Below are 24,187 nucleotides of genomic sequence, written 5' to 3' on the forward strand. Positions count from 1 at the left end.
CTACATGCCTCCCCCCTCAGCTGCGTCAGACAACAGACAGACTTAAAGGAAGAAGGTCTCACGTAGCGTTTGTGAGATACTACAGTAAGAACTAACCTTTACAAATCAGTTTTGTGAAGTTGCATTGATGAGTCACACACAATATCGTTACAAAGTTAACGCACGCACGCGCACACACACACACACACACACACACACACACGCAGGCAGGCAGGCAGACAGACAGACAGAGCGCGCTTAGCTTAGTTAAGGCTATCCTCAAGTACTGTGTGGATATCTGTTATGCTAATGTACAAAATAAACCTGATTTAACTTCCACAAACCGGGATTGAAGCGTCTTCTTTTATAATTGTTCTGACACGCGGCTGTGCTGATGAAGTAAAGCTGAAGTAAAACGCTGTAATTAATTACACACATACTCTGTTTTAAAACACTTTAAACATGTGAAACTTACTCTTAATCACATTTGATGATGATTGCTGATCCTAGCGAACAGAACAGACCTTTTATTCTTTTATTCATTGTTTTGCGTATGTCTGTCTGGTCTTGTTGACATATACACGCGACTACCGGAACATGTTAATGCGCGCAGCTGTCAATCAATTCGGTGGGCGGGGGGATCGCACACCTACGTAATGGTGCGATCGATTTGAAAACAGCTCCAATTGGGCGACCCTTTTTTTTGTAGTTAAATTGAATAAAAAGGACTGGGTGTGTTCATATCACCCCAGTATGACGGTCTATACACTATACCAACACACAGATCTGTCCAAACAGCTTGAAAAGTGGATTTTGTACCATAGGTGCCCTTTAATGTTTTTAAACAATTATATTTGATTTACCAACATCACACAAGTGCCAATTTCATATCTGTCACATCCATAACGGAGCTTTTTCCTCATTAGGGATGTGTACCGAAACTCTGTACTTTGTCGGTATCTTTGCTATATTAAAAAAGACAGAAATATCGATAAGCTCTGACGTTAACGGTTCTGCTATCGGTAATGGAGAATTATTGCTGAATAAACTTTACTTACAGTAGCAAAATTTAACAGACCAACCTTTTCCAATTTATGATATTTGATATTCATCTGCACAGTTGGCAATATCACATGAGAAATGCTCGGGCGAGCTTGTCAAGTATAAATGCATAATTAATTCCCAAAACACTGTTAACTCATTTATGCGAATGCATTAATGAAAAATCATAAACATGATCTCATTTATCCGGAATTTGCAACTCAAAGCAGGTATTTTCAACTGCAGGAAGTACAATTAACAAAGATAGATCCCGACTTCTGCCAGAAAAGGCAAACATGTTGATTTTTCTCTACATTCTTTAACAGGAAAAATTTGTTTTGTTTTTGTTTTATAATTATTGATTTAGTTTTCATTCATTCATTCATTTTCTTATCAGCATAGTCTCTTTTATAATCTGGGGTCTAAGCATGGGCCCGTACAAGATTCTGACGGTAGGATAACCTTAGATAAAAATATCACGGTTTCCTGTCTTCACGGTATTGTGATCACTGCTCAAAAATAAGTTATTTTAAAATGTCTGGGTAAAAAAACTAAAACTTTTTCCCCCTTTGAACACAATAAAATTCATTTTGTTAAAGATTTAAAATATTTTGCAGTAAACATGTCAGGCTAAATAATTAGATCATTAGATTAAAAAAACACAGATTTCTTTACAATTTATAAGACATCTTTGGATATATTTTCTCCTGGAGATACTGTTGTCTTAAAAAAAATTTAAAAACCTAAACAAAAAAATCGTACACATAGCTTAGGAACGGTATTGCAGAAAATTTTGGCATTTTGAAAATTTGAATGTAAAAACCTTGACTTTTCCAAACTGCGATAAACCTTGAAAACGATTATCACCTTATGCCTACTGTAGTCACCACAGCAGAATGAACCGCCAACTTATGCAGCATATGTTCTACGCGAACACAGGGAGAACATGCAAACTCCACACAGAAATGCCAATTGACCCAGTCGAGGTTCAAACCAGCAACCTTCTTGCTGTTAGGCGAACGTGCAACCCACTGCAGCCCTGATTTTGTTTTATTTAACCTTAAAAATGTAATAATAAAATGTTGTTAATTCTGTTCAATTCTTTTTTCTTTTTCCGTAAAAAAAACACAACAAAAAGTACCAATAAGAGGACCGTTAAAGTAATCAGTCGGTTTTGTGCTACAGAGAGACAACTCTTATCCTTTTGATTAGTATTATTTTGTTTGGGTTGTGCAATTTAAAGGGCACATAGTTTACCCCTTTTTTGAGATTTAATTTTAATATTATGGTTCTTCTGTAATTCACAGAATTTCTACAAAGTATGTTGTATACTGTAACCTCGCAGACATTTTTGTCACATCCATAGCACATGATTATTTTCCTCATTTAGAATCTAAAAAATGTTTACAGATTGATATTTTTCTGCTCCCACAACTTGTTGTTTTGGAGAATATAGACAGATGTTTCAATATAATGTTAACATATACTTTCTCTGTGAATTTATGTTTTGAGATCTTACTGCACATGTCGCATCCATAACGCTGGAATTGCTAATTTTTTTTTATTAAAAAAACAATTCAAAAAACAATGTTCATCGTGCACTATGCAAACTAAAAAAAAAAAATGAACACCCCATAATGAAACAGCATTTTTCCTTTTTCTTTTGCAGATGTTATTACTTTTGTTATAAATTTATCTTCAAACAAACCCCATCTACTGTCAAAATTTCATTAAATCATTAATTCATAAATTATATGATAAATTGTAAAATGTTCAGTCAAGGTTTGTCATGTTCTACTGCAAATGAAAATTTTATTTTTTACAGACCATTCTCTGTAAACCCCTAGAGATTGTTGGGTGTGAAAATCCCAGTAGATCAACAGTTTCTGAAATAATCAGACCAGCCTGTGTGGCACCGTTAACCATGCCATGTTCAAAGTCACTTAAATCACCTTTCTTGCCCATTCTGATGTTCGGTTTGAACTGCAGCAGATCGTCTTGACCATGTCTACACGCCTAAATGCATTGAGTTTCTGCCATGTGATTGGCTGATTAGAAATTAGCGTTAACAAGCAGTTGGACAGTTTGTACCTAATAAAGTGGCCGGTGTCAGCAGATTTTGTCGACCTTGGGATGAACATTCTTTAAAGCGTGCAACACACAACTGAGGTTTCGGAAATGACCCCATATATACAAGGTTGACTTAAGGTAAGGTAATAACATTCGCTGTGCTCTGAATTTGCTCTTCTTTGAGTGATGGTGTGATTAATAACAATGATTCACTATAGTATGATGTATGCAGACAGTGTGTGCTTATGTTTTCTCACTCTCTACTGACTGCTTACATCATGGCTGCTTTTAGCCACATAATGTCTGAACAGAACATAAAGCCATAGAAGGTTCATTATAAGTTGGAAACAGTAAACAATTCACTATTGTTTCAAATAATGAATAATGACAGAAGCCACAGTGGGGGTCAAACCAATCTGGCCCATTCAAGTCATGTACAAGTTTTAGCCTCCTAAGCCGGTGGAGTGACACTGATCTAGTTAGACTGATCTGAAGGGATAATTCAGCCGAAATTAAAACTTACTTTAGCTGAAATCTTGGCACTAGGTGATTCATAAAATCCAAGTCAGTGAAAGGGCAGGTTAACTCTGGATTGCATGTTATGATCACCAAGGATTGCAACTTAATCTATAATGTCCTTTAATATTCTGCTGAAGAAAAAAAAAAGTTTTGGATGAACTGATATAGGGCTGGGCGATATGGAAAAAATGCAATCTCGATAATTATCTTCCATTTTGAATAATAACAATATACTGTATATTTCAATATGAGTTGTTTATGCTTCCAGATTTAATCGAGTACCCCAACAATGACTGAAGCCTCAAAAATTAAAGGCTTCCAATAAACGGCATTACATTTTTTAGCTGATGAATTTTCTGTGGCCGAAAATTTGGTACATCTCTAATTTCAACACACTTCTAGATTACCATCATTGCACATTTCTGCTGTGTGATTGGCTCTTAGATCAATATAAGTTTTTTTCACTTCCTGCTTTGCTACTGTTCGGACGTCTTTGCCCACTGCTCCGCTCTTCGCACTCTTGCTTTTATATCTTATACCCTAATTTTAACTTGAGCCTATCAGCACAGTGCTCAAACAACACAGCTTGAAGATCAGCATCGATTCTACAAACTTTCTGGAATATAGCTTTACTAACAAGAAAGGAATTACCGTCTAAACAATCCTCCCGCTACCAGCTATCAGCTACTTACATTCCGGAGACGGGAAGACACGGCTGTGAAAATGCCTCTGGATCGGATTAATTCAGATTCTCACTGCTGTACAAACTGCCACAAACTTCTACAAAAGATTGCAGTTCTTGAAACGAAGTTGCTTGCGATCCGACCAGAACTTCAGCTTCATTGTGGATTCTCTCAGCACACAGCCGGTGAGTCCCATAAATCTGTTCCTGCTACTGTTTTGAGCACAGAAAAACAGAAAAGAACTGTTGAAAATGAGCATTGGCATAAACAAGGTGCGAGACCAAAGGGTACTCGAGGGGTCAGATCATACGCTGCCGCATTAGCGTCTTCTACCCCAAATACAGCTCGTACTCAAATACAGCTTCAGAACAGATATGAAGTTTTGAGTAATATGGGTGAAGAATCCCCAAATGCAGTCAGACAGAGATCGCATGATTCAGCAACTAATTCTGCATGGAACAGAGGCTCAAGGCCGACTAGACAGCGGCATTCTGCTCCGATCGCACCTGAGATAAGAACACTAGTCGTAGGAGATTCAATAATCAAGAATTTCAGGAGCAGATCTACAATGACATACTGCTTTCCTCATGCAACAGTTTCTGATGTAAACAAAGAGCTTGAGGAAATTCTGAAAAAGCACAAGACGGCAAAACGGATTATCATCCATGTGGGGAAGAATGATATTCGGAAAGAACAGTCAGAACTGCTCAAGAAAGATTTCTGTGAGCTCTTGGAAACAGCTGAAAGATTGAAGGTTCAGGCGTTCATAAGTGGACCACTCCCTGCAAGAGGGACAAATATGTTTTCACGGCTTCTTGGTCTAAATGTATGGCTACAGAAAACATGTAACAAGAAAGGACTGAATTTCATCAACAACTTCAATCTCTTCTGGAACCAAAGACAGCTGTTTACATCAGACGGCCTTCATCCAAACAAATTTGGTGCAAAGGTGCTAAAGGACAATATTTTTTTCTCCCTCAATCATCCATCAGCTGTGTATGCCACTGAACTGAATTGCAAACACACACCTAGCAAATGTCCAGATGACCACAGGACTACAAATCAGCTCCTGAGTGGACTTGTGGCTGACGAATCACCCAAGGACAGTGATAATGCCACGCAGCCAAAACACCCAATGTTGATAGGGACACTATCAGTTGCCCTCTGCTCAACACAGGCAGACTGTGACGCATCAGAACAGCATCAAGTCTCGTCACTCAAAAATGATCCTCAGGAAAACATATTTCTGCAGACAGAATCTCCAGATGCACAGCCTCTGTCACCGGACACGTTCTCATTGTCACAATGTTCACCACTCTTGGGTTTTTCAAAAAAGATGGAGGAACTGGTGTATGCTGGAACTAAACTTTCACACTCCATTGCCGCAAGCCCCCAGTTACCAACCAAAAAGCGGCCTGCTCCACAACCACCTATGAGCCCACCTGGAAGAGCCCTCCGATCACACCGCCAGGGCCCAAACAACAACGCCCCATCTTCAGCTGGTGAACTCAAGAGCTCTCTGTGATGTGTGTCGGGGGCCTGCTTAGATAACAGTGTCTTTATCAAATGTTTTCAGAACAAGCAGGAACCCAGTGTGTCTGTAGCTTTCTCTAAGCAGATATGTGTTGTGTTAAGTGACAGAAAACCAAAGACTTCATCAGGCCGTTTAGCAAATCATTCAAATCTGGTGTCTATTAAATGTAGATCTGAGACTACTATAGAAAAAACAGCTAAAACTGTTAAGTTAGCGCTTTTAAACATCAGATCACTCAACAATAAGTCTCTTTTAGTCAATGATTTTATCAACACAAATTGCCTTGATTTTATGCTTTTAACTGAAACTTGGCTAGATGACAGTTGTAGCGCAGCAGTTCTGAATGAAGCAGCTCCTTTAAACTTTGACTTTTTGAGTGTTTGCAGAGCTAATAGGAGAGGTGGAGGCATCGCTGCCCTGTTTAAAGATGTGTATGAATGTAAACAAGTATCATTTGGTGACTATCTGTCTTTTGAATATCTGAGTATAGCACTAAAAGGTGCTCCACGCATCTTACTGATCATTATCTACAGACCTCCAAAATATTCTCCAACTTTTATTGAGGATTTTACAGAGCTGTTATCAATTGTAACCTCTGAATTTGATTATTTTAGTATTGCTGGGGATTTTAATATTCACATTGATAATCCAGAAATCAATGCTGTAAAAGAACTGATGACTGTTTTTAACACTTTTGATCTGACTCAGCATGTTCAAGGACCCACACACAATCGTGGACACACTCTTGATCTACTTATAACTAAGGGTTTACACATTTCATCAACTGTTGTTAAGGATGTGGCACTATCTGATCATTTCTGTATTTTCTTTGATATATTGATCACTCCAGCTATTAAAGACAGATCTGTCTCTGTCAGAAAGAGATGCATAAATGATAACACTAGTGAGCAGTTTATGAAGGCCATATCGCTAGCACCAAGTATATCTGCAGATTCTGTTGATTCTCTCCTTGATTTGTTCAATTCTAAAATTGAGAATGTCATAAATGACATCGCTCCTGTTAAAGTCAAGAAGATGACTGGCAGGCAAAAGGGATCTTGGACAAGGTCACCGAGAGTACAAATGATGAAAAGGCAGTGCAGAAAAGCTGAGCGTATGTGGAGAAAGACAAAACTAGTAGTCCATTATAACATCTATAAAGACAGTCTTCATGCCTTTAATATGGAACTAAACACTGCTAGACAGACTTTCTTTTCAAGCCTTATAAACAGCAACTTAAATAATGCTCGTACACTCTTTGCAACGATAGAGAGACTCACAAACCCCCCCAGTCAGATTCCAAGTGAGCTCCTCTCTGAAAGCAAATGTAATGAGTTTGCTCATTTCTTCACTGATAAGATTAATAATATCAGAAAGGCAATCAGCTCATCCAATCAGCCAAGTTGTGTCAATATCAAACTAGCTCAACCACAACTTAAGAAATCAGATATTATGTCTGATTTCATGGCAATTAACAGCAAAATCTTAGAAGAGACTGTGCAAGTTATGAAAACATCAACCTGCAGTCTTGACACGCTCCCCACATCATTCTTCAAAACGGTGTTTACCTGTTTAGAAATAGATCTTCTAAAAGTGGTAAATGCTTCACTTCTATCAGGGATTTTTCCAACCTCACTTAAAACTGCAGTTGTTAAACCCCTCTTGAAGAAGAGCAACCTGGATAACACCCTATTGAGCAATTACAGGCCAATCTCAAATCTCCCTTTCATTGGCAAAATCATTGAAAAAGTTGTTTTTAACCAGGTTAACAAGTTCTTAAACTTCAGGGGGTGTTTAGACAATTTTCAATCGGGGTTCAGAGCACATCACAGTACAGAAAGCGCTCTTATAAAGATAATCAATGATATACGCCTAAATACAGATTCAGGTAAAATAACAGTGCTGGTATTGTTGGATCTCAGTGCTGCATTTGACACTGTCGATCACAGCATACTTCTGGATAGGCTGGAAAACTGGGTTGGGCTGTCTGGCACGGTCCTCAAATGGTTTAGATCTTACCTAGAAGGTAGAGGTTACCATGTCAGTATAGGTGACCATAGGTCGAGGTGGACACCCATGACGTGTGGAGTCCCACAAGGCTCGATTCTGGCACCTCTGCTGTTCAACCTTTACATGCTCCCTCTAAGCCAAATAATGAGAAAGAACCAAATCTCCTACCACAGCTATGCTGATGACACTCAGATCTACCTAGCCTTACTGCCTAATGACTACAGCCCCATTGACACCCTCTGCCAATGCATTGATGAAATGAGCAATTGGATGTGCCAAAACTTTCTTCAGTTAAACAAAGAGAAAACTGAAATGATTGTGTTTGGAAACAAAGATGAGGTTCTCAAGGTAAATGCGTACCTTGGCACTAAAGGTCAAACAACAAAAAATAAGGTCAAGAATCTTGGTGTGACTCTGGAGTCAGATCTGAGTTTCAACAGTCATGTCAAAGCAGTCAGTAAATCAGCATACTATCATCTCAAAAACATAGCAAGAATCAGATGCTTTGTTTCTAGTGAAGATTTAGAAAAACTTGTTCATGCTTTTATCAGCAGCAGGGTGGATTACTGTAACAGCCTCCTCACTGGTCTTCCTAAAAAGACAGTCAGACAGTTGCAGCTCATCCAGAACGCTGCAGCCAGAATTCTGACCAGAACCAGAAAATCAGAGCACATCACGCCTGTCCTCAGGTCTTTACACTGGCTGCCAGTTACATTCAGAATAGATTTTAAAGTATTATTACTGGTCTATAAATCACTAAATGGCCTAGGACCTAAATATATCACAGATATGCTCACTCAATACAAACCTAACAGATCACTCAGATCTTTAGGATCATATAAACTAGAAGTTCCAAGAGTTCAGTCAAAGCAGGGTGAATCGGCTTTTAGCCACTACGCCCCTCGCTGCTGGAATCAGCTTCCAGAAATGATCAGATGTGCTCCAACATTAGGCACATTCAAATCAAGACTGAAAACACATCTGTTTAGCTGTGCCTTTACTGAATGAGCACTGTGCTGCGTCCGACAGATTGCACTATTATGATTTTCTTTTCTTCTTCATTCTTTTATATCACATTTTACCTGTTTTTATGTTTTGTTTTGTTTTTATGCATTTTTATTATTTGTTTTTATTTTTATTTTACTTGTTTCTTTTATTCTTGTTTATGTAAAGCACTTTGAATTGCCATTGTGTATGAAATGTGCTATATAAATAAACTTGCCTTGCCTTGCCTTGCCTTAGAGTTTTAAAAAAAGTCCAGAGCTTATCATTGTTATTGATATAAATTGTATTGCGATTCGATATAATAACATTTATCAGTTCACCCCTAGCCTAATGGTGACTAAATTAACAGCAAAATTTTATTTTCTATTTCTTTTACCTCTTAAACAAATCTCTCAGCCTATTGGCAGATTTTTTTTTTAATTTATACAACTCAAAACTTTAGCTGAGTATTATACGAGTATGTATAGCAGATTGCTTTTAATGTACTCTAACATAATTTATCTAATATTATGTTAAAACTAGTTTTAATTGTGGATAAAACAAAACGTATGTTATTTTCCAATTTAAAACAAACTAAGCAAAAGCTAGGTTCTATTACTACTACCAAAGTCCCTTTAAGGCAAGTCATTTCATTCAGCAGCCATCTTTGAAACACCTCTTGAGCAGTATGCTCTGGCATTCTGTTTGAATAGGGAAACATCAAATTATCCAAACCTGCTTACCAAACTTACGATTGAATTTCATATTAGAAATCACCAATAAAATGTAACCACAACTGTCCCTTTAGTTTAATTTCTCCAAGTTTCATTTCGTCCAAATCTTCAAAAAATCTTCTTGTCTGGTCCGAGCCCCTCCCCCAGAGGATCGTCAGTTTATAGCGATCGATGATTGGCTCCTATACTGGTAGGCGGGTCTTTATTCAACATATTGACAGTTACACTTTTCCCAATTCAAAAAGATACGAATGACGAGTCTTGTGTATTCTATAGTCTTTGCTACTACGCAGAGATTGAATTGGTGTCCCAGTACAAATATCTTGGAATTTTAATTGTTAATACACTTTCTTTTAAATCTCATACTCAGCAATTGGTGAAAAATTTTAAGTAACTTTAGGCTTCTTTTACAGAATTAAAACTGCCTTTGTTTTGATGCTAAAGACAAGCTGGTTGTTTCCTATGGTTTGCGGCTGGTTTGCGCTGCGTAAAACGTGCTGGATAAGTTGGCAGTTCATTCCGCTGTGACGACCCCGGATTAATAAAGGTACTAAGCCGACAAGAAAATGAATGAATGAATGAATGAACGATAACATCTCAAAACAGCCAATAACATCTACAGATTTTTTTGTTTGTTTTGGTAGTGATTATTAACTTTTATAATACTGATAAATTTCTTGTAAAAGAAGAATGTGCCGATGTAATATGTAACATAACACAAGACGTATTGTAATAAGAGCACAACCTTCAGCCCTTCACAATATTTTATATTTAACATTGTACCAAGTTGAGCATATGTTTACTTTTATCTGGTCAAAAATTCACCAGTAAATTGGTCAACAGCATGGCACTGTTGGTCATGTGACTTCAATATGGTGGCATCCTACTCTGTCTACAATAAAACAGCTTACTTTCAATTACATACAAAGGTTTTACGTTATTCTTTTTAGCTAAATGTGTGTTTGTTATTTGTATGTAATTTTAAACATCCTTTGCAATATTTTTTATATGAGAGTAACATAGTTAGGAATATGTCAAATTATGTTGTGATTGGGAACATATAAGTATGTATATTTGATATTTCTGTATTAAAATCAGTTAAAAAGACAAGTATATTTTATGACACGTTTAACTGTTAGCTATAAAAGCGAACTGACAAAAAAATACAAAATATGCCTTTGCTAAACATCCAACATGTCAAAGTTTGTCAGGTGCTGGAATGAAGAAGTGCTTTAAAAAAACGTTCTGCTTACATTATAAACTACCAAACACCGTAAACAATCCGACCTTTGTCACCGCGATAGGGCTGGCGACTTTAGTACATTAACCTGTCAAAGTTTACAACACTCACCCTCCGTAGTGTGCTTTAATTTTCACGTACTCCGACGGCAAATCCATCATGGATCCGTTACTGACAGGCATTATAACTCCAAAAGTCTACAAACACTCTCTTGGGACAGAAACCCACCGGCTCTCAGTAGCAGATATCAAATGTAAACTGTCATAATTCCGAATGAAGTCAGCGTGTCAGTGGTCAAGTCTTGTCCTTAATGCCTCCAATGTCACGTCGCAGCCGAAATGTGCCATATCGCGAGCGCGTAATGCAGCTTTTTCCGGTACGCTGGATTTTACGGTGTCTTTGCTATGGTTACACGTAGGGGCGGAGAGAGAGAGACAGAAGTATGGCTACTTCCAGGGCTGGATTGGCCTCGGAATCCACCTGTTGTTCACTTGCTTTCCGTGGGACCTTCCGTGCGTGTGTTTAGCGCTGTCGTGAGGAAATATTGCAAAGTGCACTTCATAAAATCATAACGGACTTGTTTTCGAGCGACGGCTGCTCCATTACTCCGTCCGCTGTGACGTCAGCGTGGAATGTGCAGACCCCGTGAACGCTTTATTTTCAGGTGGATGTAACGGTTTGTACGGTGCGCGTCCAGCCGGCCTCGCTCTCTTTCTCTCTATGTTGAGACTGAACGCTTATCCAATTAAACAGAAGTAGGTCGATGAGGGAAGAAACGCTCGATGCACGTGAATGGGATGAAAACTACCTCTGAACTAGTGCACTTCTCGGGAAAGATGCAAATAGGCTACAAGTGTTAATGGCTATGAATGGAACAAGTGTTTTGGTCGACACTAAGCATGACTTTCAGGCCTGTAGCCAGCCTAGTGAAAGGGTGGTTCTGTTTTCTCAAAAAGTGGATATTTTTGGGGGTTTATTCGCCTCATTCTCTATTTAATTATGATATTTAATGATATGTGTGTCATTGTAAGCACTACTTTTAGCTGGATTAGTTTGTCGAGTGGTCATCATAAGCACATGGTTTGATGTAACGAAAACATTTCCTAAAGATTTAAAGCAAAAAAAATATGAATAAATACTTATTTTTAAATACAAATGTATTATATCATATACTATTAGAAACAAAATTTACATTTGTTGAAGTTTTAAATTAAAAACTGTAGCCTATTGTCATTTATTAGGCAAATAACAAACTGGCCAGCACATTCAACTTTCCTCAGTCAGAATTTGGCCATTTGAATAATAAAATTTTAAACAATATTATTAATAAAAAATGTAGAGCTTAATGTTTTTTTTTAGCCTCTCTTAAAAAAAAGTACATTTGAATATTCATGGATGACAGCATTAGCCAAAATGGTATTTAAATTAATTTTAATATGGGCCGCCTTCTGTGCTTCACATCTTTTTATTGGTCATTTCTGTTTCAGGAATAAGGTCCAGCATTTAGAATAAAAGTTACTTGTAAAATGTTTTCTCTTATTTTCTCTAAAACGATACACTAGAGAAAGAAGACTTCTCTCACGTCAGACTGTGTGTTTTCTTGCACAGCTGGATGTTAAACTCATGAAAAATAATTCTGTGCATTGATCAAAACTGATTAGCTGAAGTCACATTGATGAGACGGTCAACAGAGGATTCCTCTTGGCCTTAAAGCCTTTTTTTTCTGTAAGTTTTCACAATTTATGATGGTATATTAGTCAAAATAAGACAAATGAGGTTATGTATGGGACAAATTCTGGACCTTTGTCAGTGAGAGGTGGGTCTTTTGAACCACCCAAAACACTCCTGGCTATATGGGCTTGATTTTTATTATCTTGTTAGTGTTCACTTTTGTTTTATTCAATCAAAGTCTGATAACGGGTGTTGAGTAAAACAAAGTAACAGGCCTGTATTACATTTTTAAAGACTATCTTACTCTTAATAAATAGCAACACACTTTAAAGTAGCATATTTTTAAAGTGACTTTAACTGCCCCACCGAGAAAAAAAAAAACATTTGGATTGCATGTCTTAACTCCTAATGTCGCTAGTTACCACACTCAATGCATTTTTTTTTTCAACACATCCCATAATATTTAAACTATTATAGTGATTTGTATTAAAAATTATTTGATTTGATTAACCTCTACCATATGTCGGTTTATGGTAAAAGTACTGTAATTAATATATATACTATGAAAAATCTTTAAAACATTGCAAATGTAAGACCAATTTATTTAAAAACAGAATCAAAATAAAACATTTTTGAATACTAAATCATAGTGTAATATAATCATTATACATTTAACAAAGACTATTAGTAAATATTGTAATAGCTGTAATGTTTCGCATTCTTGCATAAAAGCTCTCGGTTTCCAATGAAAAGTGCTGCCGGTGCAAAAAAAGGTGTTTATTTTGTAGTCTAATTCTCATTTTATCCACTTGATGTCGCTACAAGCCTTTTATTTAAAACTAGAATTATCAAACGTGATTTTCACAGAACCAGTTCATATAAAAGTGGTGGTAGGAATCAGTTAAAACTTAATCATTATTGTTAAATTGTCAATAAAACGATAAATGAATAAATTGCAATAGGCTAAATATATATATAAAAAGGAAAGGAAACAAATAGTCCAAACGTTTCATCAAAAATGATAAACACCCATAACTATCTGGAATTAGATTGTTGAGCTTGTGCTGGAAGATGTGCTGGATACTTTACTCAAAAGATTATAGTTTAGGTCACTCATCAAAGCAATGGTTAGAATATATTTATGTGGTTTCGGTGTTATTTTTCCAATCTAAACCTAACACTGAGGTAAAAACTTCACGCCCAGGGCAAATCGGCAAGGTTTTAGTACGCAGGCCTTGCGCAACGTCATAAACACACACACACAGTCACACACACAGTCACACACACACACACACACACACACACACACACACACACACACACACACACACACACACACACACACACACACACACCTTCATTACATTCTCCTCATCTGAATAACTGACGGGACAGTGACTCGCTGCAGCGAATCGGTTCGTATAAACTGTTCATTTGAACAAATCTGTTCAATTCCATGATTCCTGTGTTTCTGACGCATACGTCATCGCGTAGTTCTTTAGTATCCTGGCATGTTATCTGCTCTTTTTATATATTTTCATTTTATACATAATTTATGATTTATGTTGGATATTAATTAATTTAACTATTTGCACATTTATCTACTTATTTTAATATATATTTTATTTCTATTGTTCTATTATATTTTATTAATGTTATTCATTTTAATCTAATCTAGAATTTTAATCTGTTTTTTATTCGTTACTTAATTACCAGATTGTTTTAATCCAGTTTTATTTAATGTATCTGTTTCTTCTATACTCAGATGGGTTGATTTGGTTTCTTTTACACGATTATAAAATGTTTATATTTATATAATTCATATTAATATAAAGTGATTTATTCTAAAATGTTTGATATTTATTTGAATCTTACTATTTGTTTGATAAATGAATTTATTCTTAGCTTCCCTGAAAACGATCTTGTTAGCTGTCTGGTTCTGTTGATTCACTAGGAACCGATAGGGTTTATGGAGGTTCATGAAAAGATTCGATTCAGTAGAACAAATCATTCACGAGTCGGACGTCGCCAGTCTGGATTATGACGTTTGTGGGATTACCTTACGCACAAACAGCACCAACTCACGAAACAGTTCTTGATTTTGATTTACTTGATTATTCCTTGTCGATACATCAATAATTAATTAACCTCGCTGGACGAATAACTTAACTCTTTTTTTTCCACCTCAGGCCAGCGTTAGCATGTTAGCCGTGCAGTCCCACAGGTAGCTTCTGTGCCTAAACCGCGATGTGCTATTTGCTAAATAAATGGACGCTTTTGTTTATATGCGTACGTTATGAAAAATAATGAAAAGATTTATAATAAGGTGGTGAACAGGAGCAGTTTAGGATTTCAGGGGTGCTAGTTAGCCAGCTAGCTGTGCATCAACTTACTCCTCACTGAAAACGTCAGACTTTGTGTTTCTGACATTGACAGAACTTTAGTTATTCAAATAAGTTAGTAACTTAAATGAGACTAAAACCTCACCAATTGCGTTACATGGAAAATCTACAATGTCGAGGATTCTTCTGGGCCTGGTAGTGCTTGGTTAGTAAAGTGTATTCTTTATTACCTCTGATAATTATATTTTGTAATACGTAATTATTAAATATTTGAATATTGTCAGCAACTGCGACCACAGTATAAAACATAAAATTTTAAATCTTAATTTTACACAATGTTTTAATTGTACAAATAATTTAATTTGTACCTTTGGTTTGTTTAACAGGATTCAATGTTGCTGTTCAAGATGTTCATGCCTTCGGTGAGTTTCTGACTTCAGGCTGTTGTTTTCAGTAGAGCTTTTAAAACTGTTATATGTCAACTCCTAAATATTCTTAAAACATACATGTTTGCTTATATAGAAAGTAGAAGCTCGTTTTGACTGATAGAAAATCATTAAGTAGGACATTCTAAAATTTACATGTTTATGAAATAATGAAGCTAATTTAATAAATGTTTTGACTTTGTTCTAAAGCTTGAGTTGTTTATTAGAGTAATAGCTAGGCAAATGTACTTTCTATGAAGTCATTGTTCTTCATTTTTTAAGATATTAAATGTTTTTTATCCAACTTTAGAAAAAAAATGTCCTACTCAATCACTGTGTATTCAATTGTGCTATAGCCAGTGAACAATTGCCTTGAAATACACAGGAGGTTTGGAATTATTTGTTAATTGTTTAAAATCTTGGTAAAATTTTAGTTTAAGTACCAATTTTCACTATTAACCACTGGATTGTTACGTGTCTATTATTTATTGTTTATTAGTACTTATAAAGGTACTTATAAAGTATGATATTATTCTGTATGATTGTATAAGTGTGATGTTAAATCCTTATCCTACCCAGTACTTAAACCTAATTACTACATTACTAACTACTAAGCAGCAAATTGGTAGTTTTTTTGACAAAAGGGGCTTAAAAAGTTTTTGATTAGCTTTACTTTATTTTAGTTTAGCTTCAGCCTAAATAATACCTAAAATCTTTATATTAATATTTATTTTAGTAGTATTTCTAAGCTTTATTTCACTAATAAAAATAATAAATAATAGGTTTACAGTCAAATTTACTCGCACAAATATTTGAAAGTATTTAAAAGTCTGTAATATCAGCACACAAACCCTATTTCAAGAGTTCCCACCTAGATATGCTTAGCATTTATAGCAGGTTTGGCATGCTGTCCCGGGAGAGAACCCTGAGCTCGGAGATATTTGAGCCCAGGGCTCCCGCCCGGTCAATACGCATATCAGAGGATCCGAGATCAGGTAGGTCTCGATAGTTCCCCCTTTTGAAAGGGGAGAAAAAGTGGGAGAAAGGGGGGTAGGGGGGATTCTTCCGAAATGAAGATAGGGAAAAGGGGTAGAAAGTGATCCATTTATAGTAAGCTAGGATCACTCAAATTAGATTATTACTGATTACAAATGAGTGGCCAGCTGTGCTCAATCATATCACGTGCTCCTCTCGAAATTAGTTTATGAAACTTCACTTTGGTATTAAAAAACTACTGTCAGGATTTACTAAATACAGTAAAGCATTAGCATTGAAGTTGCATGAACTAGAAAAGCCTATAAAACAGATTTTCAACGTAAAATGATCTAAGTGTGAGAAAGGAGGAGGAAATGTTAATCTGAGGATGAATGGACAAAAATATGAAGGTATCAATGGAAATATTCTAAATCACAAAAATGGAGGGAATTTGGTTGGAAGTGTTTAACAAAAAAAATATTATCACACCCTCCCAGAATTCATATCATGCTGGAAATTTGTCTATATGCTGGAGGAAATGCAGAAATCAAAAGGCAAATCACTATCACATTTTCTGGGACTGCTCGGTTATTAAGAAATATTGAAAAGAAATACACAATGCCTCACAAAATATCTTTGAATCTGTGATACCCTTTGATTGTAAAATTCTATTTTTCGGACATATACCTGAGGAATGGTTAAAAAGGGTAAATATCTAACAAATATTTTGTTGATGGCTGCATTACGAGCATTACCAAAAATGGTTGTCACAAGAAAGTCCTACCCTAAACGCGTGGATGGAATTTACAATAGAAATGTATAAAATGGTGCAAATTACCACATTTGTAAATCAGAAAATGGAACAATTTATTTCATTTTGGGAAAAATGGAGCAACTATGACCAGAACTTCTCTGTTATCCTAAAATCGGAAGGATTACTTCCTACATGTACAAAGTTTTGTGGCTGATGTGTATGTATATCTTATTTAACTGGTTTATTCATTTATTTTTACTTTATTGTCCCCTGCCCTTTTTTATTTCATTTATTTAAATTATTATTATTATTTTGTTATTATTACTTATTTTTATATTTACCATCAGTGTACATGCACACAAAAAGAAAAGCATATATTGCTGAAAGAGAAATTGGATGTACAGAATTTGTGCTTACAGCATATTTGTATTTAGATGTGTGACCTCTCACATGTACCTGATGTTAGTGTAAAACTTGAGAAAATAAAAATTGAAAAGAAATTGTAAAAGCAAAATTCACGTGCACTTGTACAAGTTTTCATTTGAGACATAATTTATGGGAGGACAGAATGTTCTTGAATCATGCAACTTGATTTACTAAGGTTTGCAGTAGTCAGTTTGTCATTATTTAATACCGCTAAAAAAGCAGGTCCTAACTTATTTTGCACCTGTGTTGTTTGTAGATTATACACATATAAATTATCACTGGCTTTTGGCAACCTAATTTGCACAATAACAGATGACTCGCAGAACATTCCAGTCTCGTCTTCTGTGACGCTTTTTTAGAGCTCTTACAGTTTTAGTTTTAGTTAATGATAAAAAACATTGTTTCCACAGACATCCTGAACACCAGGCTTGTAAATGACAAAGCGGGTGAGCGATGCTCCGGGAGACTGGAGGTGCGTCACGGGCATCACTGGGGCACTGTGTGCGAGCGTGGCTGGGATGTGTGGGACGCTGCAGTGGTTTGCAGAGAGCTGGACTGCGGCTTCGTGCTGGACATTCCAAATGGCATTCGTTACGGACGGGCCGGTGGAGAGGTGCTGTGGAGGGATGTGAAATGCTCAGGTGATGAGTTTGCCCTGGATCTGTGTGAACGCAGCCTGAATGAACACGTCTGTACACACAGTCAAGATGCTGGAGTGGAGTGCACAGGTACGAGAACATTTGTCTGTAGTTTTTTATTTTATTTGTAATTTTAATAAATGATATGCATTAATAAATATGTAAGCACTGGTAAATGTTTACCTACAAACTGACAAGCAGTTAATTACACAAAGATTTAAAATATAGAAATAAAAACCCAAATAAAGGCAATCAATAATTAACTATAATAACAGTAGTGTGCTCATGAAACTCTAAAAACATATTTACATCTTTCTTCAAGCATAAAAGATGGTAGTGTACTACTCAGAACACCCTAAGCTATTTTTTGGGGAAATGATATTCTGTAGAGAGGAAGTGAAGGGGAACTTGGGCTGCCAGAAGCACAATGGCACTATAAGATAGGTTTCCTATCCGATCCGATACCAAGTAAAATAAAGGTGAGTATCGGCGATAACGATACTTTGCCCAAAAATTACTGTTTGGGTAATTAAAGTAACAAGTAGTGTTCTTAAAAGTGTCACTTTATACTGAATACGAGACATATCACCGTTTATTATTGAAGAATTATTAAACAAAAAAGAGCCAACTTACATACTTATTGACAGCATCTGAGCATGTATATCTTAAAACGCTTGCCTGAACATCTTAACATAAATAATAAACATTCACAGGTATGAAGATATGGAGTGGGTATGAAGATGGTTGCGCCTTCATATAAGGCTGTGATATCATATGGAAAACGATGAATATTTATCATTTTAATTGGGGTTGTTAAAAGTATCGACTTCAGTACCAATTGAAACTAAAATTTGAAAAACATTAATTTCTCACTATGGGCAGATATATAACTGATCTGCTGATAGACGCAGCTTTAAAAAGCTAAACAAAGTAATCCAACCTCAGCTCCAAATAGCTCCTTCCCTTCTGATTTGTGAAAAAAACTGCGACCGTTGAGTGCGTGTCCAACATTACACACTTGTTTTTAACGGTTGAACAAGTAATCATCCAGGTATTTAACAAATACACTTTTTCTTTTTAGAATAAAAATAATATTTCAGAGTGAATGCACTACTTATACTATTTATACTACATTATGTTTTGATTTTCATGCAGGTAAGAGGGTTTAAAACTTAGGCCCAATCCCAGTTCTACCCCTTAGCACTTCCCCTTACCCCTAGTTTTGCGCATTGAAATAAAGGGGTAGGAGTGTCCCAATTCTCTTCAGCTTGAAAGTGTGGGGCTTAGGGGAAGTGCTAGATACCCCTTCAAACAGAGATTTTCCAGTACCACACTTGAAACCAAGGGGTAAGAAAATTTCCCAGAATACACACAACGACAGCATAGCTGCATCCGAAAGTCAGCAGATGCTTAATGAGTATTTTTAGTCATTATTATGAATTTTTACAAAAAACAAGCAGATGTTTTAATACATTAATAACGGCGTCTGTGTTTTACTGTCATGCTTTTTTATCTATAGACCATTTTGAGGGATGTAAACGATAACAATGGTCCTAATTTCCATTTTTAGATCTTTCATTTCCAAAGGCTTCTGAGAATCCAGAAAGCTCCATGTTGATATTTTTTTAACGACAGCTGTGTTAACATTAGTTACAACTGAATCGCCTCTTACATTTTATCATTAAGATAACATGATATCGTTGCCTTCAGTGATTTCCTGAAGATAAATAACAAAAAATAACACAACTGGAATAACTACAGCAGTCGCGATCGGTAATCTCATTTGAAGAAAGAGATCACTGTGGCATATGATGACATTTGCAGGTGTTGTAGTGCGGTCCCATTTCTTAGAGGTAAATTTTGAAGCCTTTCCACTTCACACTCTATTTCGAGAAGGAGCAGGGGTACAAAAGTAGAATTAGGATTGGCCCTTAGGTGTTGAGATTTTGGTTGTTATTTTGGCTCCACCCCTCAATTTGACTTTATTTTTTTGGTCAGTGATGTTTGTTGTTATTTTTGTACAGGAAATGAGACTGCAGGCTCCTTATTAAATCTAGAGGTGTCCTATTTTATTCCATTTATTTATTGTTATGGGTCTGGCCTGCCTGTGGAGCCGTGCAAGTCTAGAATTTGTAACAGCGTATAAAAAAAAGTGTGATTTACGAATCAGGATACAGCTTTTGACTTTATATATATTTTTGTATCCAGGAAAACTTCCAGCACCCACCTTGTCAATTCATTCACGCTTCAATGCCTATTCGTCCGGTGAGGCCGTTCAGTTTAAATGCACCGCCCCGTACTGGCAGTCCGTCATCGACTTCCATCTGTACAAAAGTGGTGTGGACACTCCGCTAGTGACCCAAAGAGCAGACCCCAAACAGATGATGGTAGATCTGACCCTGTCGGACCTGGAAATGTTCCACCAGGGCAGCTACAGCTGTCTGTACAGAATACACAGCAAACTGAGAAACGCTCCTTCAGGAGATTCTCCACACAGCAACTACATCAACATCACAGTGGGTGAGTCACATCTGCTGCTATAGTGAAAAGTGCAAGTGGAATATCTCAAGACTAACCTTTACTTCCTGTTCTCAGTGGATATTCACACTCCCCAGATCTGGTACAACACGTCTCCTGAGGCGCGGCCAGGGTGGGTCATGCGGGGCCACAGTTTTAATGTCACCTGTTCCACCCAGCCTCAGTATCCTGGAGGCTCCTTTCAGCTGCGCCTTATTAGGCCCAACGGGACCATCCGGCACTCTTTGCCAGCCCTTGCTCCCTCCGTTACCTTCACCTTCTCCAATGCCCAGTCCAATAACGAGGGCTACTACTGCTGTCTCTACAAGGTGCAGACTGGAGAGCGCACATTTATCTCCAGGGAGAGTCAGCCTTTACCCATCTCTATTCGAGGTAAACATAGTGGCCCTGTCATTCTGTATTTTCTTTTGCATATATTTTTGAAATGTGTTTTATTAACAAAAAATGACCTTTTTACCCCAGTTGTTACCCATACATGATATGAATGGAAGACAAATTAAACCAAAAAATATAAAAAGACTGTTATGACGTGTTTAATTACGTCATCAGCATCTCAACGATTTTTAATATTTAGTTTCTTTTAAAAATATATAAACATTTATATGCATTTATGTATGTATATATCATCATTGCAACCCTTGAAGTGTTTTAAATGCATAGTGTATGGGACAGGACATTAAATTTGATGTTGCTCTTTCTTCAAGTTGTTGTTATCAGTCTAACTCTATTTTTTCCTTATTCTGGAAATCTTGATAACACCATCGTGGAGTTTTTCTTTTATTTTATCAGCAAATAGGATTGTAAAAAATAATTTGTTGTACTCTCCCATTAACTGCGCTGAGTTTACCCAACTATGACGACATCCGCCTCTGAGAAACCTGGAAAGGTGAAAAGGGTCCATTGTGTTTTTTATTTTAAAATAGCTAGGACTAGTGTTTTTTTTTTTTTAGTTTTTGGCAGGAGTTTTTTGTTTGTTTGTTTATCTCATTGGCTTTTTAGTATATACAGTGGTGGAAATAAAAAAGTTAATTTTGAAAATATCTTTTGTTTGCAATGTTAAATACGTTTCTGCATCTCAGCTTAACTTGTTTCTCTGTGCTATGTGAATTTCAGAGGTGGACCCGGTGATGAGCCCGGTGGTCATCAGTTTGCTGGTATCTGGTCTGACGTTTGTGGTGGCGACATGTGCCATTCTGATAGCTGCCAAAGTCTACTGTAAAAGAGTGAGGAAACCCACTGAACTGGAGCGAGAGAGCAGGACCTGTAAGTAACTACATAATATTTGAAAAAATGTATTAATTTGTCTCTTCTTTTACTGGCAATTGTTATGTTTACATTACAGGTGTTGACAACACGTATATTGCCTTGACAGTCAAGTAATGGGGGTTCAGAATGAAGGTAATGCGAGTTTGATTTTATCTTCATTTGCCTTTGAAAAGGGTATAAGCAGAAGAATGCAGAAGGACTTTTAATTTGTCAGTAACCTGGGTCAAATGCTACCGCTGAACTGTATGCCATTACAAAATTGCGTTTAAGGTTGGTTTCTTTAAGGCTCTTTAAAAATGTATGATCTTCACTGCCTGATTGATATACGACATAAAGTGGGTCTCAGAATGCACAAGAAGCAGTGCATTTAATACAATACTGAATTTAAAAAATGTTAAATTTGAAATTAATTTTACCCCAGTATTTTGGAGTTTCAGCAATCGTCTGCTGATCCTGACGGGCATGTGCGTGTTAACAGTCTTTCATCTTATTTTACGCTTGAACATCTAAATGAAGTCTATAAGCTGAAGTCTATATAACTGATTATATATATTTAATTATATTACAATATGGATGCTGTAAAAGGAACCATATAAGTTTGAAAAAAAGTCACATTATACTTTCAACTGAAGTTCATTGGTATGGGAAGAAACACTAGCTATTTTTTTATAGATACAATGTTTGACCAGATTAGCCACAGCACATAATTTTGTTATTCAGTTTTGTGCCAAAAAGCCACGAATACTCAGTGCTTTAAATTCTTTACACCAGACCTCGCATCATATGGTTAGGACATCTTATAATCTTAGTTAAGAACCTTATTAAGGCATAGTTCATCCAACAATTGGAGTAAACGAGTGAGTAGATTTTGGGGGAACTATCCCTTTAAATAAGATTATAGATGCTGATTAAAACGTTTTTTTTTTATTCATAAAATGCAATCAAACTACTGCCAGCACTCTGAAAGTCAAAATATATACTGCAATAAACTATCCCTTTAACTTCACAATAACAGACAAAGAAGGGAACACCTGTATGCTGATTCGATGTTTTTTGTTTCAGATGTAAGAAGCTTCCCTAAACCGGTCCAGTTGTGGTTGCTGTTTCAGCCTGTTCAAACCCAAGGGGGGATCAGAAACCGCACAAACCACAATTTCTTCCTTTCTGCCATTGTCTGTCAGATGCAGAGAAAAGCATTTCCGTTGTCATTCTTTTTTCTGACTTTCAATGTTAATGGAGATGGGCGAGATGTTTCTTTGTAAGTAGATGCTGAGATCACTAGACTTGAAGAGGTGACATTACAACACAAGCTGTTGCACTATCATGGATTTAAAAAGGGCTTTTTAGTTTTTAGAGGTACCATGTCTGACCCACCCTGAGGTCTTCCCATAATGTTGCAGGTAAAGACTGTAAAACTGTGAAATGTTTTGGGTGTTTTTTTATTGTTTATTTTTTTTCAAGGGGCTTTATTGTTTAAAATGATATATTTATTGTGTTTTTTTCTACTACAGTTGTTTTTTGAAGATCATATGTGTATAATGTTTGGTTTAATCACAGATGGGAACTGGGTCAGACAGCCCTAAGAACAACCTCTACAGCTTTAGGTCACTACATGAATGTGAAAGTGTCATTTCATTGTATATGTGGTCAAGTTTGTTCATAAGTTCTCATTGGAACCATGGTAAATGCTTGAGCTGGTATAAGAACAAATCCTCTGACACATGTAGTGTTAGTACAACACAAGATATAATCCCTGTATTTACAAATATGACGGAACAATAATAGTTTTAGTGTGGACTAGCAGTATACAGTCAACATTTAAAGCAGCAGCATTAACGTCTTGTGAATCCAAGAAAATAGTAAACACTACAGAATATACACTCCGTTTATAACTAGGAAAAGAAAACTGTTCAGGTAAATTATTTGAAACGAACAACTTGTTTAAAACATTTATATAGGTTTTTTATTAATAAATAAGAAAATGTTAAATGCTCAATTAATAATGAAAATATGGTAAAGACACTGCTCTCACCTTATGTTACATCCATGTCTTGTAGTGTGAACTAATGATTGTTTTTTTACGTTGTAGTTTTATCGGTACATACAATAAAATTTGTAAACTTGACTTGCGTCGTGTTTTTTCTTTAGAGTGGAGTGCCGCCCACACTAATCAACGTATTATTCAGTCACAAGATGGCGCCAAACAGTCAAGAACAATGGCGTGAAAGATAAACAAATTTGCTGACGGTCAAGATGATAGGGCCAAAGGGAATCTGCGGACATCTTTTGCTTTTTCTGTTTAGAATTTTGGTAAAAATCTGCAGAATGATTTTGGGAGTATCATAACTTAAACCTTAA

At 36.4% G+C, this 24,187-nt stretch overlaps 2 protein-coding genes across 2 annotated transcripts in view; one reads left to right on the forward strand and one right to left on the reverse strand.

Moving 5' to 3' along the window:
• prkcz (protein kinase C, zeta) overlaps positions 1–10,976 on the reverse strand; it is a 223,514-nt gene extending 212,538 nt beyond the window's left edge. Inside the window, 1 exon segment of the mRNA NM_001030091.1 lies at positions 10,906–10,976. Within this exon segment, the coding sequence (NP_001025262.1) occupies positions 10,906–10,976 (71 nt within the window).
• Positions 10,977–14,495: 3,519 nt separating this feature from the next.
• Positions 14,496–23,954, forward strand: si:ch211-150o23.3. Its single transcript, XM_021478396.3, has 8 exons — positions 14,496–15,012; positions 15,194–15,229; positions 17,798–18,115; positions 20,234–20,545; positions 20,621–20,935; positions 21,677–21,826; positions 21,906–21,961; positions 22,892–23,954. The coding sequence occupies exons 1-7, from the start codon at positions 14,979–14,981 to the stop codon at positions 21,941–21,943; spliced, it is 1,203 nt and encodes a 400-aa protein (XP_021334071.1). The 5' UTR covers positions 14,496–14,978; the 3' UTR covers positions 21,944–21,961; positions 22,892–23,954.
• The last annotated feature ends 233 nt before the right edge of the window (positions 23,955–24,187 follow it).

Source organism: Danio rerio, chromosome 8 (genome assembly GCF_049306965.1).
Source record: "Danio rerio strain Tuebingen ecotype United States chromosome 8, GRCz12tu, whole genome shotgun sequence".
In the NCBI taxonomy this organism is placed as follows: Eukaryota; Metazoa; Chordata; class Actinopteri; order Cypriniformes; family Danionidae; genus Danio; species Danio rerio.